Source organism: Amblyraja radiata, chromosome 18 (genome assembly GCF_010909765.2).
Source record: "Amblyraja radiata isolate CabotCenter1 chromosome 18, sAmbRad1.1.pri, whole genome shotgun sequence".
Classification (NCBI taxonomy): domain Eukaryota; kingdom Metazoa; phylum Chordata; class Chondrichthyes; order Rajiformes; family Rajidae; genus Amblyraja; species Amblyraja radiata.
This window is the reverse complement of record NC_045973.1, coordinates 38,232,832-38,247,225: the sequence shown is the minus strand read 5'-3', so window position 1 is coordinate 38,247,225 and position 14,394 is coordinate 38,232,832. Positions and strand designations below refer to the sequence as shown.

General features: G+C 42.1%; 1 protein-coding gene across 1 annotated transcript in view; it reads right to left on the bottom strand.

Annotated features, from left to right (window-relative positions):
* The window catches only part of phf2 (PHD finger protein 2), a 138,863-nt gene that overhangs the window by 38,331 nt on the left and 86,138 nt on the right, over positions 1 to 14,394 (bottom strand). The window contains exons 6-11 of the mRNA XM_033037179.1: positions 12,897 to 13,083; positions 11,669 to 11,831; positions 10,291 to 10,378; positions 5,272 to 5,378; positions 5,067 to 5,158; positions 3,221 to 3,310 (exon numbers count right to left, since the gene is read on the bottom strand). Coding sequence (XP_032893070.1) covers positions 3,221 to 3,310; positions 5,067 to 5,158; positions 5,272 to 5,378; positions 10,291 to 10,378; positions 11,669 to 11,831; positions 12,897 to 13,083 — 727 coding nt within the window. The remainder of the gene's footprint in view (positions 1 to 3,220; positions 3,311 to 5,066; positions 5,159 to 5,271; positions 5,379 to 10,290; positions 10,379 to 11,668; positions 11,832 to 12,896; positions 13,084 to 14,394) is intronic.

The following is a 14,394-nucleotide window of genomic DNA, read 5'->3' as shown; positions in this document are numbered from 1 at the left end:
TACTAGCCCTCTGGAAACCAGTCTCTTCGGCCCACAACACCATGCTAGCGCTCCAGAAAGCCCCCCCACTGGCCAGCAATATTGGAATTGGTGGACAGGTGGAATATTACGTTGGGGGACCAGGGTTCCCGTGTGAAGCTGGGACCCAAAGAGTCCCACTTAATCTAGTTAACACTATCCTACACACGCTATGGAAAATTTATACTAAGCCAATTAACCTGCAAACCTGTACGTCTTTGGAGTGTGGGAGGGAACCGAAGATCTCGGCAAAAACCCACGCAGGTCACAGGGAGAACCTACAAACTCCGTATAGACAGCCCCCTTAGTCAGGATTGAACCCGAGTGTCTGGCGCTGTGAGGCAGTAACTCTACCGCTGTGCCACCATATCGCCTCAATTATGTTTCATTATTGAAAGTCTGGCTAGAAACAGGGGGGTTAATCCCTTCTTTTTCGTTATGAATTTCAATCATCAATTTAATAGTTTGATTAAGTATTACAATACAATACAATACAATACCGTTTATTGTCATTTGAACCTCAAATTAAGTTCAAACGAAATTTGGTTTCTGTAGTCATACAACAAGAAAAGAACCAAGACACACACCAACACAATTTACACAAATATCCATCACAGTGAATCTCCTCCTCACTGTGATGGAAAGCAGTCTTGTCTCTCCCCTGCTCTCCATGCTTCTCCCAATGTTAAAGCGATGGTAGCGGTGGGTGATGGTAAGTCCCGCGGCCGTTAAAGCCGCGCCGGGCGATGTAAGGCCCCACTCCAGGTCATTTTCAACCCCGCAATTCGGGCGGGAGAAGTTGCCGTTGTGGGAGCCCCGAAAAGCGATCTCCCACCAGGCACCCGCAAGCTCCCGATGTTACGAAGCTCCGGAGTCGGGTCACAGCTGCGCGCCACCACAGCTCTCCACGCTCCGAAGCCGGCCAGCCCCACGATGGTAAGTCCGCAGGCTCCGCGACTGGAGCCCCCAGGTCGTTCCGGTTGGAGGCCGCTCCACAGTGCTAGGTCCCAACGACAACGGAGACCCGATAGGGAAAAGGTTGGGTCCCCCGTACAGGGAAGAAATTTAAAACGTTTCCCCCCCCCCGTCCCCCACACATACACAGTTAAAAACAATTAAAAAGCCACTACAAACTATACACTCAACGGGACAAAAATATTTTAAAAAGACAGACGGACTGCAGAGGCCGCTGCAACGTCGGTCGCGCCGCCTTCAATAATATTGTGGTTGTTGCAAGTTATATTGGATTATACCTTTCCAACAGGCATTATAACATTCTAGACAATACAATTAATGACAAAGCGGGAGGACTTAACTTTGCGTTAAGCATTCCATTCAGAGGCTTCACTCATTAACAATATGAAATACATTCAGTAAAAACTATTTATTTCTGTCAACTACTAATTACTAATGTAGAAAGAAATTCTTAAGGGGTTGGACAGGCTAGATGCAGGAAGATTATTCCCGATGTTGGGGAAGTCCAGAACTAGGGGTCACAGTTTAAGGATAAGAGGGAAGTCTTTTAGGACCGAGATGAGAGTGGTGAATCTGTGGAATTCTCTGCCACAGAAGGTAGTTGAGGCCAGTTCATTGGCTATATTTAAGAGGGAGTTAGATGTGGCCCTTGTGGCTAAAGGGATCAGTGGGTATGGAGAGAAGGCAGGTACAGGATACTGAGTTGGATGATCAGCCATGATCATATTGAATGGCGGTGCAGGCTCGAAGGGCCGAATGGCCTACTCCTGCACCTATTTTCTATGTTTTCTATGTCTATGTTTTCTAAATACTAGTGTTTGTACTACTATAGAATACCAGTAGAATAATTATTTTAACTGCAACAAGAATTTAAATGTTTTTTAAATATCTTAATCAGACTGGTTATATATTGTGTGTATAAATTTTTTTCAAATAAAGCTGCAGTACTTCATAGAAAACAGAGTATTGACTTTATTGTTGGAATGGCATTTATGACAATACCAAGCACAAATTTAGTCTGAATATGCAGCAATATTTCATAATAAAACATTTACAGAGGGTCCACCTACTTTTATTTTTCAATTGAAATATCCCTGTACAGTGTAAAGTAAGTGTCTAGCAGTACAAGACATCTAGGTGTTCCACTGATGCTGCAGAAAACATCCTCAGGAACAGATGAATCTGAATCTTCCAGATAATAATGTATAAAGAGAATAACATCACTCACGTTCTACCACACTAGATATTTATTCAAGTTTTCATTTTTTATCCAATTAAAAAAGATATGAACCTTGTTAACTATTTTTTGCCGTAATCGACATCTTACAAAACGTTACTTATTTATGATAAAATATTACATTTCAATGAAATACTGCAGCCTTTGCCCCTATTAATGTATTACGGACATAACTAAAATTAATTTGACTTTGCAAAATCCATATAATGGGGAAAATGAGATTTTACAAAGTGCCGTTCATTTTGATTAAAATGTCTCCCAATAACATACCAACTTGGTGTCCTTGACCTCCTCCACTGCCAGTGTGAGGCCACACGTGAAATGGAAGAACACCACTTCATATTACACTTCTGTGGCTTACAATCCAATAGCATGAACTGAGTTCTCCTGCTTCAGGTAACCCATGCCCCTTCCATTCTGATCTACCCAGGTTCTCTCACCCACACCTTCCATCCCCTCCCCCTCAGAACCCCAATTCCCATATATTTAACCATCCCTCCCTCTATATTTCTGTCTGGATCAGCCTCCTTTCTTATCAGATTCCCCTATCTGCAGCAATTTGATTTCTCCTGTAGCCTTTACGCCTACTATTTCCACCCCTCTCTTCCCCTCCTGATTCATTTGCCCATCTAACCTTCCTTACCTCGATCAACTTATCACTTGCCACCTCTTGCCCTATCCTTCCCCTCGCCCCTTTCTACCAGCCATCGCCCCTCTACTCCAGTCCTGAAGAAGGATCCTGGGCTGAAACTATATCAGTCCACTTCCCTTCCCCGACCCGCTGTTCCTCCAGCAGTTTGTTTTTTCCTCAAGACTCCAGCATCTGCCGCCTCTTCAAATAACATATTCACTTTTAAGTGAGAACATTCTCAAAATAAATTTATTGACTAATAATAGTCTTGTAAATACGCCATTAAAATTTAAAAAATCATCAGGATACTATTAGATTGTAAAAAAAGGTTGAATATTTTAATAAATATTAAAACTCACCTCTGCTAATCGTATTTCTTTGGCAAATTCTTTGATAAGCTGTACTGTTTTAATGGTTTCTGGAATTTCATCCTCATGGTCAGCTATAACCTAGATATGAAAGCATGATGTAATGGTTGGTAAATGGTGAATATTAACTGCAGTTAATGAAGAGGCTTTCAGCAGGGAACTTCAATTATCAAAATGCCATGGAACAATAATGTTTACAAGTTGTGAAACCTTTGTGTCCAAATGTCCAAGAAACTGCAGGCTGATTACTGGCTTCTATGGTTTGAGCCAGAGTGTAACCTCCAAAGTTACCTTTCTAAGACCCTTAACAGCATTCATGTCCAGAGGGATATTGGAGTCCATAGCTCACTGAAGGTGGCAGTACAAGTAGATAGGGTGGTAAAGGAAGCATATGGTAAGCTTGCCTTCATTGCTAGGGGCATTGAGTATAAGAGTCAGGAAGTCATGATGCAGCAGTGTAAGTCTTTGGCTAGGCTGCATTTGGAGTATTGCATGCAGTTCTGGTTCTCCCCATTATAGGAAAGGTGTGGAGGCTTTGGTGGGTGTGCAAAGGAGATTTACCAGAATGCTAGATAAGAGGGTTTCAGCTACAGGGAGAGGTAGAATAAATTTGGATTGGTTTCTTCGGAATGTCTGAGGTTGAGGGAAGACTTAATAGAAGTGTATACAATTTCAAGAGGCATAGATAGGGTAGACAGTCAGAACCTTTTTTCTTGGGTGGAGCTATCCAACACTGTAGCTATAAAGTGAGAGGGGAAAGTATAATGATGTGCAGGGCAAGTTTTTTTACACAGAGAGTAGTGGGGCCCTGAAACACACTGCCTGATGTAGGGGCAGATACGATAGCGGTGTTTAAGAGATAGGCACATGGGAGATAGATGGCACATGGAAGTATAAGGAATAGATGCATATAGATCATGTTGAAGAGATCAATTGCACTTGGCATCATGTTCGGCACAGACATTGTAGGTTGGTTGGCCTGCCCCTGTGCTGTACTGTTCCTTCAGTAACCTTCAAAAGTGAATTGACTATGTACCAGACATGGAAACATTTACTGGATTCTAAAAGAAGAGTGAGACTAATTTCAAATGAAAGGATGTAAACAGGGCAGCACAGTGGCATAGCTGGTAGCGCAGCTGCCTCACAGTTTCAGTGCCCGAGTTCAATCCTGACCTTGGGTGCAGTCTGCATGGAGTTTGCACATTCTCTCTGTGACCATGTGGGTTTCTTCTGGGTGCTCCGTTTTCCTCCCACATACCAAAGACATATGGGTTTGTAGGTTAATTGGTCTCTGTAAATTGCCCCTAGTGTGTAAGGAGCGGATGAGAAAGTGGGATTACGTAAAATTAGTGTAAACGGTGAGAATGGCTGGCATGGTCTTGGTGGGCCAAAGGGCCAGTTTCCATGTTGTATCTCCAAATTAAACTAAAAACAGGAGGCACAGATTTGGCGTAAAGAAGGCATGCCACCATGGGGAGCCTATACACCTGGTGCATTGAACTTTAGCAGCAGCTTCAGCCAAGAGCAGTTGGGGATGATACCAAGGGATGGTCAACATGGCTACAAGAAGTGTTGCACATCGAGGAGGGCATCTCTGAACTTTCTCGTCTCACATTACAAAAGTCACAAAATTTTTCACCACTGTTTAATGAAGCCTCCACATGACTTGCTCACCTCAGGATAGCCTGACCCTGAGGGGTCCCACAGAGAGGTATGTCAGCTCTTCAAGAAGCAAAACATCTACTTTACACAAACACTTCATACTTGGAAGTTTGTCTGACCACGAAGCTGCAGATGGATGACACGGCAAAGTATCAACAACAGCCACATTCCATACCTGTTTCTTCGTCCATGAGCGGAATGCTCCATTCAGAGCTTTTGCTCCTTGCACCAGGTATGACGGAGGCTGCTTCCCAGATTTGTGCAAACCTATTGCAATGAAGAAACCAATAATGCCAGGTAAGAATAGATGAATGCTTTTGGAGAATGAGAGAACAGATATGTCACAAGGCTGGGAAATGCAGTTTCCATTTACACATTACCTTTGAGTGTCTCAAGCAGATATTTGCCAACATACCAACATATGACTTCAAAGTTTGAAAACTTAATCAAGCTGCCGATTTTCAGTCTTTTTTCCACTTCATAGGCTCTGCAATACATCAAATCAGTTTAACATGATATTGAATTATACAATCAATATTTCTGCAAACATTAGAAATTGTGCCATTTAATCAAATGAAAACATGTAAAAATTCATATAATGTTGCAGTCCACCTGTTCCACAATTGACGGCTAATTATTGAAGGATTATCGTGTTTGATTTCAAACACAATTTGTTTCTATATGTCAATAAATTTCCTGGGGCAGGCTAGTGGTCAACTGATAAAAACAAGTCGCTCCGTAAAAAAATGTGAACTGTATTCCAAGAGATACCTTGAAAATTTACTCCGCATTGCTCCTTATTCCAAAGTCAACCGCTATTTTCAGCAGCTGGAACCTGCTTATTTTGAGACTTTAAATTAATGTTAAATGTTGCTATTATATTTAGATTTTACAAGCAATGTGTCACATGGGAGTGGTTTCATGACCTTTGTGAATTGAGGTGACATTGTTAAATGATAGGGCTGGGATAAATATACACACATCACATACAGTATATGTTTACATCGATTTTATATTACTTACAGAAAAGAAGTACCAAAACATGCCAATTTAGGATATAAAAAAGAGGAAGGAAATTTGTATTACTTTGCATATGCATTTGAGGATTTTACTGGGGTTATAACATTATGTAGAAGTAATAGCTATTAGTTCAACACAAGAACTGATCTTCAGAAGATCTGTTCTAACATACTTTGAAAGCAATAGAGTCAGATAGCTACACAGCATGGAAACAAGTCCTTCCACCCAACTTGTCCACGCTGACCAAGATGCCCCATCTGGAGATTGAGCTGGAGATGGAGCTGGAGCTGGATATGGAGCTGGAGATGGAGCTAGAATGGAGATTGAGATGAGCTGGGGATGGAGATGGAGCTGGAACTGGAGACGGAGCTAGAGCTGGAGCTGGAGATGGAGTTAGAGCTGAAGATTGAGCTGGAGATGGAGCTGGAAATGGAGATGGAGCTAGAGCTGGAGCTAGAGCTGGAGATGGAGCTAGAGCTGGAGCTAGAGTTGGAGCTTGAACTGGACTAGAGTTGGAGATGAAGCTGGAGCTGGAGATGGAGCTGCAGATGGAGCTGGAGAAGGAGCTGGAGCTGGAGCTGGAGCTAGAGATGTAGGTGGAGATGGAGTTGGAGCTAGAGCTGGAGATGGACCTAGTCCACATCCCTCTAAATCTTTCCTGTACCTGTCCAAGTGTCTTTTAAGATCTTTTGGGGTGTATAAAATAATGAGAGGAACAGATCAGAGCTGGAGATGGAGCTAGAGCTAGAGCTGGAGCTGGAGATGGAGTTGGAGATAATAATAAATAATAATAAATACTTTATTGATCCCCTCAGGGAAATTCAGATGTCCAGAAGCCCCCAACCAACAAACCCACAGATTCAAAACGAACGCAGACAGAAAATACATAGAATACAATGTGGACACTACCTGAGAGAAATAAATACTTAAAAAGACCAATAATTAACAAATAAAAATTAAAAATTGCAAAATGAATCCCCCTACAGCCTAGCGGTCCGAATTATAAAATCTAATGGCTGCAGGGGTGAAGGATCTCCTGAACCGCTCCGTTCTACAGGGCAGGGAGAGGAGCCGGTTGTTGTTCCGAGTGCTCTTTTGACTCTCCAGAATTACATGGAGGGGATGCCCGGGGTTTTTCAGGATGACCTGCACCTTGTGCCTCATACGCCTCTCAAGCACATCCATCCCAGAGTCTACTCTCCCCTCCAGCACTGAGCTAGCTCGTTTAACCAGTTGGAGGTGGAACTGGAGCTGGAGCTAGAGCTGGAGATGGACCTAGTCCACATCCCTCTAAATCTTTCCTGTACCTGTCCAAGTGTCTTTTAAGATCTTTTGATGTGTATAAAATCATGAGGGAATAGATCAGGTTGATGCACAGAGTCTCTTGCCCAGTAGGTGAATCAAAGACCAGAGGGCATTGGTTCAATGTGAAGGGGAAAAGATTTAATAGGAATCTGAGTGGTAAATTTTTCACACAAAGGGTGGAGGGTGAACGGAACAAGCTGCCAGATGAGGTAATAATAATAATAATAATAAATTTTATTTTTGGGCGCCTTTCAGAAATCTCAAGGACACCTTACAGAGATTAACAAGAATAATAAAACATATAATCAGAATAAAATAAATAATAAAGACATCACAGAAACACAAATTAAAAACAGAATTCAGTCCAAAAACAAAAAATCAAAAACACAGTGTGAAGCGAGAGCAGCGGCAGCTAAAGCGCGCCAGCATCCACTCTCCCTTCCGACAGCCATCTGTAGTTGAGGCAGGGACTATCCCAACATTGAAGAAACAGTTAGACAGGTACATGGATAGGACAGGTTTGGAGGGATATGGACCAAGCGCAGGCAGGTGGGACAAGTTGGGCCGAATGGCCTGCCTCCACACTGTATCACTCTATGACTCTATGACTGTTATAATACTTGTTATAATACTTGTATCAACTCTGTCCACTGGCAGCTCATTCCATATACCCACCACCCTCTGAGTGAAAAGGTTCACATGAAATCTTGCCCCTCTCACCTTAAACATATGTCTCTTGGTTTTGATTCCCCTACCTTGGGAAAAAGACACTGAGCAGGGACCCTATCTATTTATCTCATGATTTTATGCACCTCAATAAGGTCACCCTTGAGCTTCCTGCATGCCAAGAAATCAGTTGAAAATTACCAGGAGAACTTGGCAAACATAAGGCTGTCTACTAAGACAATTTAAAATGTTAAATCACACCAAAAATCTTCAGATGACATTAGTTTACACCTTTGTGATAGTGATGAAGGAGGCTTCCAAATCATTAGTATTTTATCACTTGGCACATAACGCATGGCCAGAGGCACATTTGTCTATTAATAAATGGGGTATTAGTAAACTCAAGGGTGTCGGCGCTCACAACAGTAATTATGGGTTCAGCATTCCCTGTCCTCAGAAGCTTTTAAACCAATCCTTGTTGACACTCAAGTTGTTAATGCTGAAATAATTCAAATATCAAATGGATAATTATAACCATTGAAACTGCAGTTAATTATTTATTGGTGTCCTTGTGTGCCATTGAAACTGTAGTTAATTGTTTGTTGGTGTCTTTGTGCTTAAAACAAACGTACTTTGTGTTTGTGGGATTCTACAAAGAGGATCTCCAAGAGAATATCTCCAAGATCTCAATGCTGCAGTGGTGGAGTTGCTGCCTTACAGCACAAGACACCAGGGTACGGTCCTGACAACGGGTGCTGTCTGTTCGGAGTTTGTACGTTCTCCCCGTGACCTGCGTGGGTTTTCTCCGGGATCTCCGGTTTCCTCCCACACTCTAAAGACGTTCAGGTTTGTAGGTTAATTGGCTTGGTAAATGTAAATTGTCCCTAGTGTGTGTGGGATAGCATTAGTGTGCTGGGATCGCGGGTCGGCGCAGACTCGGGGAGCCGAAGGGCCTGTTCCTTCACTTTATCTCTAAACTAAACTAAACTAATGGAGATACATGAAACTGCAGAGGCTGGAATCTTGAGCAAAACACTGGAGTAACTCAGCAGACCAGGCAGCATATGTAGAGGAAATGGACAGGAGATGTTTCGGGTTGGGACTCTTCTTCAGAATGATTGTAGTAGGCGGGTGAAAGCCTGGCGAGTGATAGGTGGATACAGGTGAGGGAATTTTGTCTGGTAGGTGGGTGGACAAGGTAAAAGAAGAAAAGGAGACAAATGTGTGTCAGGTAAGGAGAGAGGAGGACTGAAATGTAAAGGGAGGGATATAGGTGGAAGTTGACAGTGAGGGGGGGGGGGGTGCTGGAAAGATAGCCAGGAGAGTGGGAGAAATGCATGCTGGAGTGGTAGGAACACAGGCAAGAGAGAGGAAAATGCTGGAGTAATTCAACGGGACAGGTAGCATCTCTGGGGAGAAGGAACGGGTGACATTTCGGGTTGAGACCTCTCTTCAGACTTTATATTTACTCAAGCGGAAGGTAAGGTGCTGTTCCTCTATTTTATGCGTGGCTTCATTCTGGCAGTGGAGGAGGTCCAGGACAGAAAATTTGATGTGGGAATGGGAGTTAAAATAGTGAGCAACTTTGAGATGCAGCAGACCTAGGTGGACCGAGCACGTATTCAGCGAAACAGTTGCCTTACCTACGCTTAGTTTCCCTGATATAAAGGAGGCCATATTGGGAGCACCGAATGCCGCAGCTGATGTTAAAGAGATGCATATGAACGCCTATCTCACCTGGAAGGGCTGCTGGGGATAGACACGAGGAAGATGTGTGTGAACAAGTGTTGCATCTCCGGCGCTTGCAAGAGACAGTACATGGGAAGGGGGTAGCTGGAGTGGGAAGGGATGAGTGAACTAAGGAATTGCGGAGGGAGTGGTCAATGTGGAAAGTTGAAAGGGTTGGGTATGGGAAGATGTGATTGGTAGTAGGATCATGTTGAGGTTGGCGGACATGTTAGAAAATTATATATGGGATGCGGAGGCTGACAATAGACAATAGACAATAGGTGCAGGAGTAGGCCAATTCGGCCCTTCGAGCCAGCACCGTCATTCAATGTGATCATGGCTAATCATCCCCAATCAGTACCCCTTTCCTGCCTTCTCCCCATATCCCCTGACTCTGCTATTTTTAAGAGCCCTATCTAGCTCTCTCTTGAAAGCATCCTTTATATATACTGAACTTATTTCTGTTGTTTATCATGGTTTTTACATAGTTCCATGTTTACATTTTTGTTGTGCTGCTGCAATAAGAATTTTATAGTTCCGTTTTGGGACATTTGACAATAAAACACTCTTGACGATTCTTGATCAATTATTCAACCACAGACATCAAGATTTCATCTCCAGGACATAAATGCTAGCTTGAACAATGTTTTTCGGAACAGTTATATTGAAGAATATCATACCTCAATTGCATTTCAATGTTTAGACTGTGTAAAAAGTGTCCTCCAAAAGCCAAGCAGTCCACAGGAGTTAATGTTGCGTAAATCCAGCCTATTAATAAAATAACGCAAATCTGTTACATAATTGGTAGCATTGATTTGTAGGTTCTGTGGTGCTCGGGGTATAAAGGCAACTGGAATTTTGTACAATTCAGTCAATGAAAACATGACCAGCAGCATGTAATGCAAGATATTTGGACAGGTACATGGACAGGAAAGATTTTGTGGGATATGTGCCAAACGTGGGGAAATGGAAGTAGCTTAGATGTGGCATCTTGGGTGGCATAGACGAGCTGGGGCAAGGACATGTTTCCATGCAGTATGACTTATGAGTCTATGTGCAAGAGCATCAGCTAACGGCAAGGTTCAAATCCTAACACTAAGTTCTATTGAATTATTTTAGCATTTAACATCAAAATCAAATTTCTCCCTTATAATAGTTTAATAAGTTCAACCCCATGCTTACAGCTAATGTTTATTTAAGCCCCTGTCCCACTTTCCCGAGTTACTCGTGAATTCTCCCGAGTTTTCCCCTTGATTCGAACTCGGAGATGCCAGCCATAGGTACTCGGGGCTATTTGTTTTACTCGTGGACATTTTTCAACATGCTGAAAAAAACATCCCGACTTACCTGATGCCCCGAGTACCTACGGCTGGCATTACGAGCCGCTATTAAATATCTACGGCCTCCTACGGACTCGCTACGGATATTCCCCGAGTTTGAATCAAGGGGAAGATTCGGGAGAATTTGTGAGTAACTCAGGAAAGTGGGCCGGGGCTTTACAATGTTCAAATAAAGTAATGAACTCCTGTTATTTTCCTGCAGTTCTCTCATTCCGGTTTAATACACTGCATTTAACGTTTGCAATTCACACTTGTATTCAAGTACAGCCAGCAATACATAATGCTAAATTTTTAATCACCAAAATATTTTATAAATATTTTACTGTAGCTGTAACCACAACATAATATTTTAATTGCAATGTTAAGATTCCAATGCACCAATATTATAGTTCTAATTCACTTAATTAATCCAACTGATGTCAAGGTCAATATACTTCCCAAATATTATTATGTTGTCACTTTTCATATAATAGCACTGTATCATACGTCAATTAAGTAGTAATATTCTTTCAAAGGTTACACGTCTTTGAAAGGTATAAACATGTTAATGCATTTACAAAGAAATAAATGATATATAAGCATAAGTAATGAATAACATTAGCACTCTTACATAAGAGTAATTGTGCTTAATATGACACACAATCTTTCTGATTCTCCTCATGCACCCATTTTTAAAATGCCCCTTTTCAAATGAATTATGTGTGGTGCAACATGGTACCTGAGGGGATGAATAAGCTGTGCCCTTGTTTCACGTTACATTTGTAGCATTTGTCTACTTGATCAGCAAAAAACATTTCACTCTGATTTGAGGATGAACTCCACCTTTCATATAAAGCAAGGTTTGCCGTAGTTGACTTAATCAAATAAAAGATTTTCTCTCCCTGGAGAGGAAAAGATATGTAATGTTAATTTTCACATAGTTTCAAATAAAATAACATTTATGAAAAGAGGGAAAATGTGGAAATATTTAACAAGCAAAGACCTGAGATAATAGAACATTTAATAAATTAAATACATAAAAAACACAGGCCTGTTGCCCCAATTTTTTTCCAAACTATGCCTATCGTGAATACCTAATCAGACAGCTACCGCGATATGTTGTATCTAACATGTTTAGATTGGAGTAGGAGATATGTTTCTGGTCTTCAGATTTTTGTTTTAAATGTATCATTTATGATAGATTAATTTGTTTCCAAAAGAAAAATGTGAATGCGTTTCTCTGGGACATCAGAGGTTGAGGAGACACTTGATAGGAGTATATAAAATTATGGAAGGCATTGGTCAGGTAGACAGTCAGAAACCTTTTCTCCGGATGGAAATGTCCAACACCAGAGACCACAGCTGTAAAGTGCGAGGGGAAAGTTTAATGGAGATGTATGGGGCTAGAGTTTGTACACAGAGTAGTGGGGGCTTGGAACGCATTGTCTCAGGTAGTGGTGGAGGCAGATGAGATAATAGCATTGAAGAAGCTTTTAAATAGCACATGGAAGTGCAGGGAATAGAGGGATATGGATCACGTACAGGCAGATGAGATCAGTTTAGTGGCATCATATTTGCACAAACATTGTGGGCTGATGGGCCTGTTCCTGTGCTAATTATATGTTCTATGTTCTAAAAATAGTTCCTACTTGAGCTTTCTTTTAATCAATTATAGGAAATTATGGAAGAAATGTTCGGGCAGACATATCTCAAGAAAAATGTCCTATCTAATGCTTCCTCAGTCTGATTATCAGTAGAGCTTTTAAGGACCAAAGTGCCCATTCAGTGCTTCTGTGAGTTCATGAATTATTCCATCAGTGATTCACAAGGACAGTTTCTTATCCTGTTCCATCAATGTAATGTATCTTCTGCATGGGTTTGTGACAAATCCTTTCTGTTGTACAACATGCAAGCTACAATATAAATGTTAGTTGTTGTTTATGTTAAACAATTCAAGAGCAACTTACGCGTAGGAGATGATACCAGACGGAAGATCCTCCTGAGTCTATGTGGAAGTCTGTGTAGCTATCCTTTACACCTATTTGGCAATACTTGGTAACTTTTGGCTTCTCAAAAAGTGAATCATCTTGCCATACATTATCAACCCAGGATAATTTCTTGACAACGTCAGGAGCTTCAACCAAACTAGACATTCTGCACACAAAAAAACATTTCGAGTCTCAATAAAAAAATCTTGATAAATGTTTCATTAAGAAAACTGTTTACTTTGTCATGTAATCCCCCTAAGTGGAAAATCCTTTAGTAAAATGTTTTATGACTTTGAGTAAGATGGCACTGTACATTAGATACTCTTTAAAATATATATATGAATAAGAAATCTGGTTCAAAAGCATAACGTGTCGGAAGGAACTGCAGATGCTGGTTTATACCGAAGATAGACACAAAGTGCTGGAGTAAGTCAGTATCTCTGGAGAAAAAGAATGACGTTTCGGGTCGGGACCCTTCTGCAGACTGTACTGAGTTTGTACCTTCTCACGGGTAGGAACCGGGGTCAAGAAAAGGCCAGAACAAAGCAGGGCCAGCAACAGATGACCAAGGGTAGGGCCCATAATGGCTCATTGTTGGCTGGGGAACAGGTGATAATGAAGCGATACAAGGATGCAAATAGTGGAACAAGTGGGATGACTAGTGTGGGGGAGGGGGGATGGGGTGGAGTGGAAATGCAGGGGTTACTTGAAATTAGAGAAATTAACGTTCATACCACAGGGTTGTAAGTTGCCCACGCGAAATATGAGGTGCTGTTCCTCCAATTTGTATGCGGCCTCTCTCTGACATTGGAGAAGGCACAGGAGAGAAATGTCAGTATGGGAATGGAAGGGGGAGTTAAAGTGTTTGGCACTTGGCATCTGCTGCAGTTGCAGGGGACCTGGGGAGGGGGTAGTTTGGGTGGGAAGGGATGAGTGAGCTAGGGAGTTGTGGGGGGAACGGTCTCTGCGGAAAGCAGAAAAGGGGGGACTTGGGAAAATGTGGCTAGTGGTGGGATACCGTTGGAGGAGGATTATGTATTGTATGTGATGGCTGATGGGGTGAAAGGTGAAGAATAGGGAGACTGTTCCTGTTGTGACTAGGGGGAAGGGGAGTAAGGGCAGAGCAATGGGGTACCGAAGAGCCACATGTAAGAGCCTCTTCTAAGAGAGATGGGGAACCCCCATTCCCTAAAGAATTACATCTTGGATGTCTTGGAATGAAACACTTCTTCCTGGGCACAGATGCAGCAAAGACAGAGGACTTGGGAGTAGGATAGAGTATTTGCAGGAAGCAGGGTGGGAAGAAGTGTAGTCCAGATAGTTGTGGGAGTCAGTAGGTTTATAATAGATGTCAGTCGATAGTCTGTCTCCTGTGATGGAGACGGTGAGATCAAGTAAGGGGAGGGAGGTGTCAGTGACGGTCCAAGTGAATTTGAGTGCAGGATGGAAGTTAATAGAGAAGTTGATAAAGTCCATT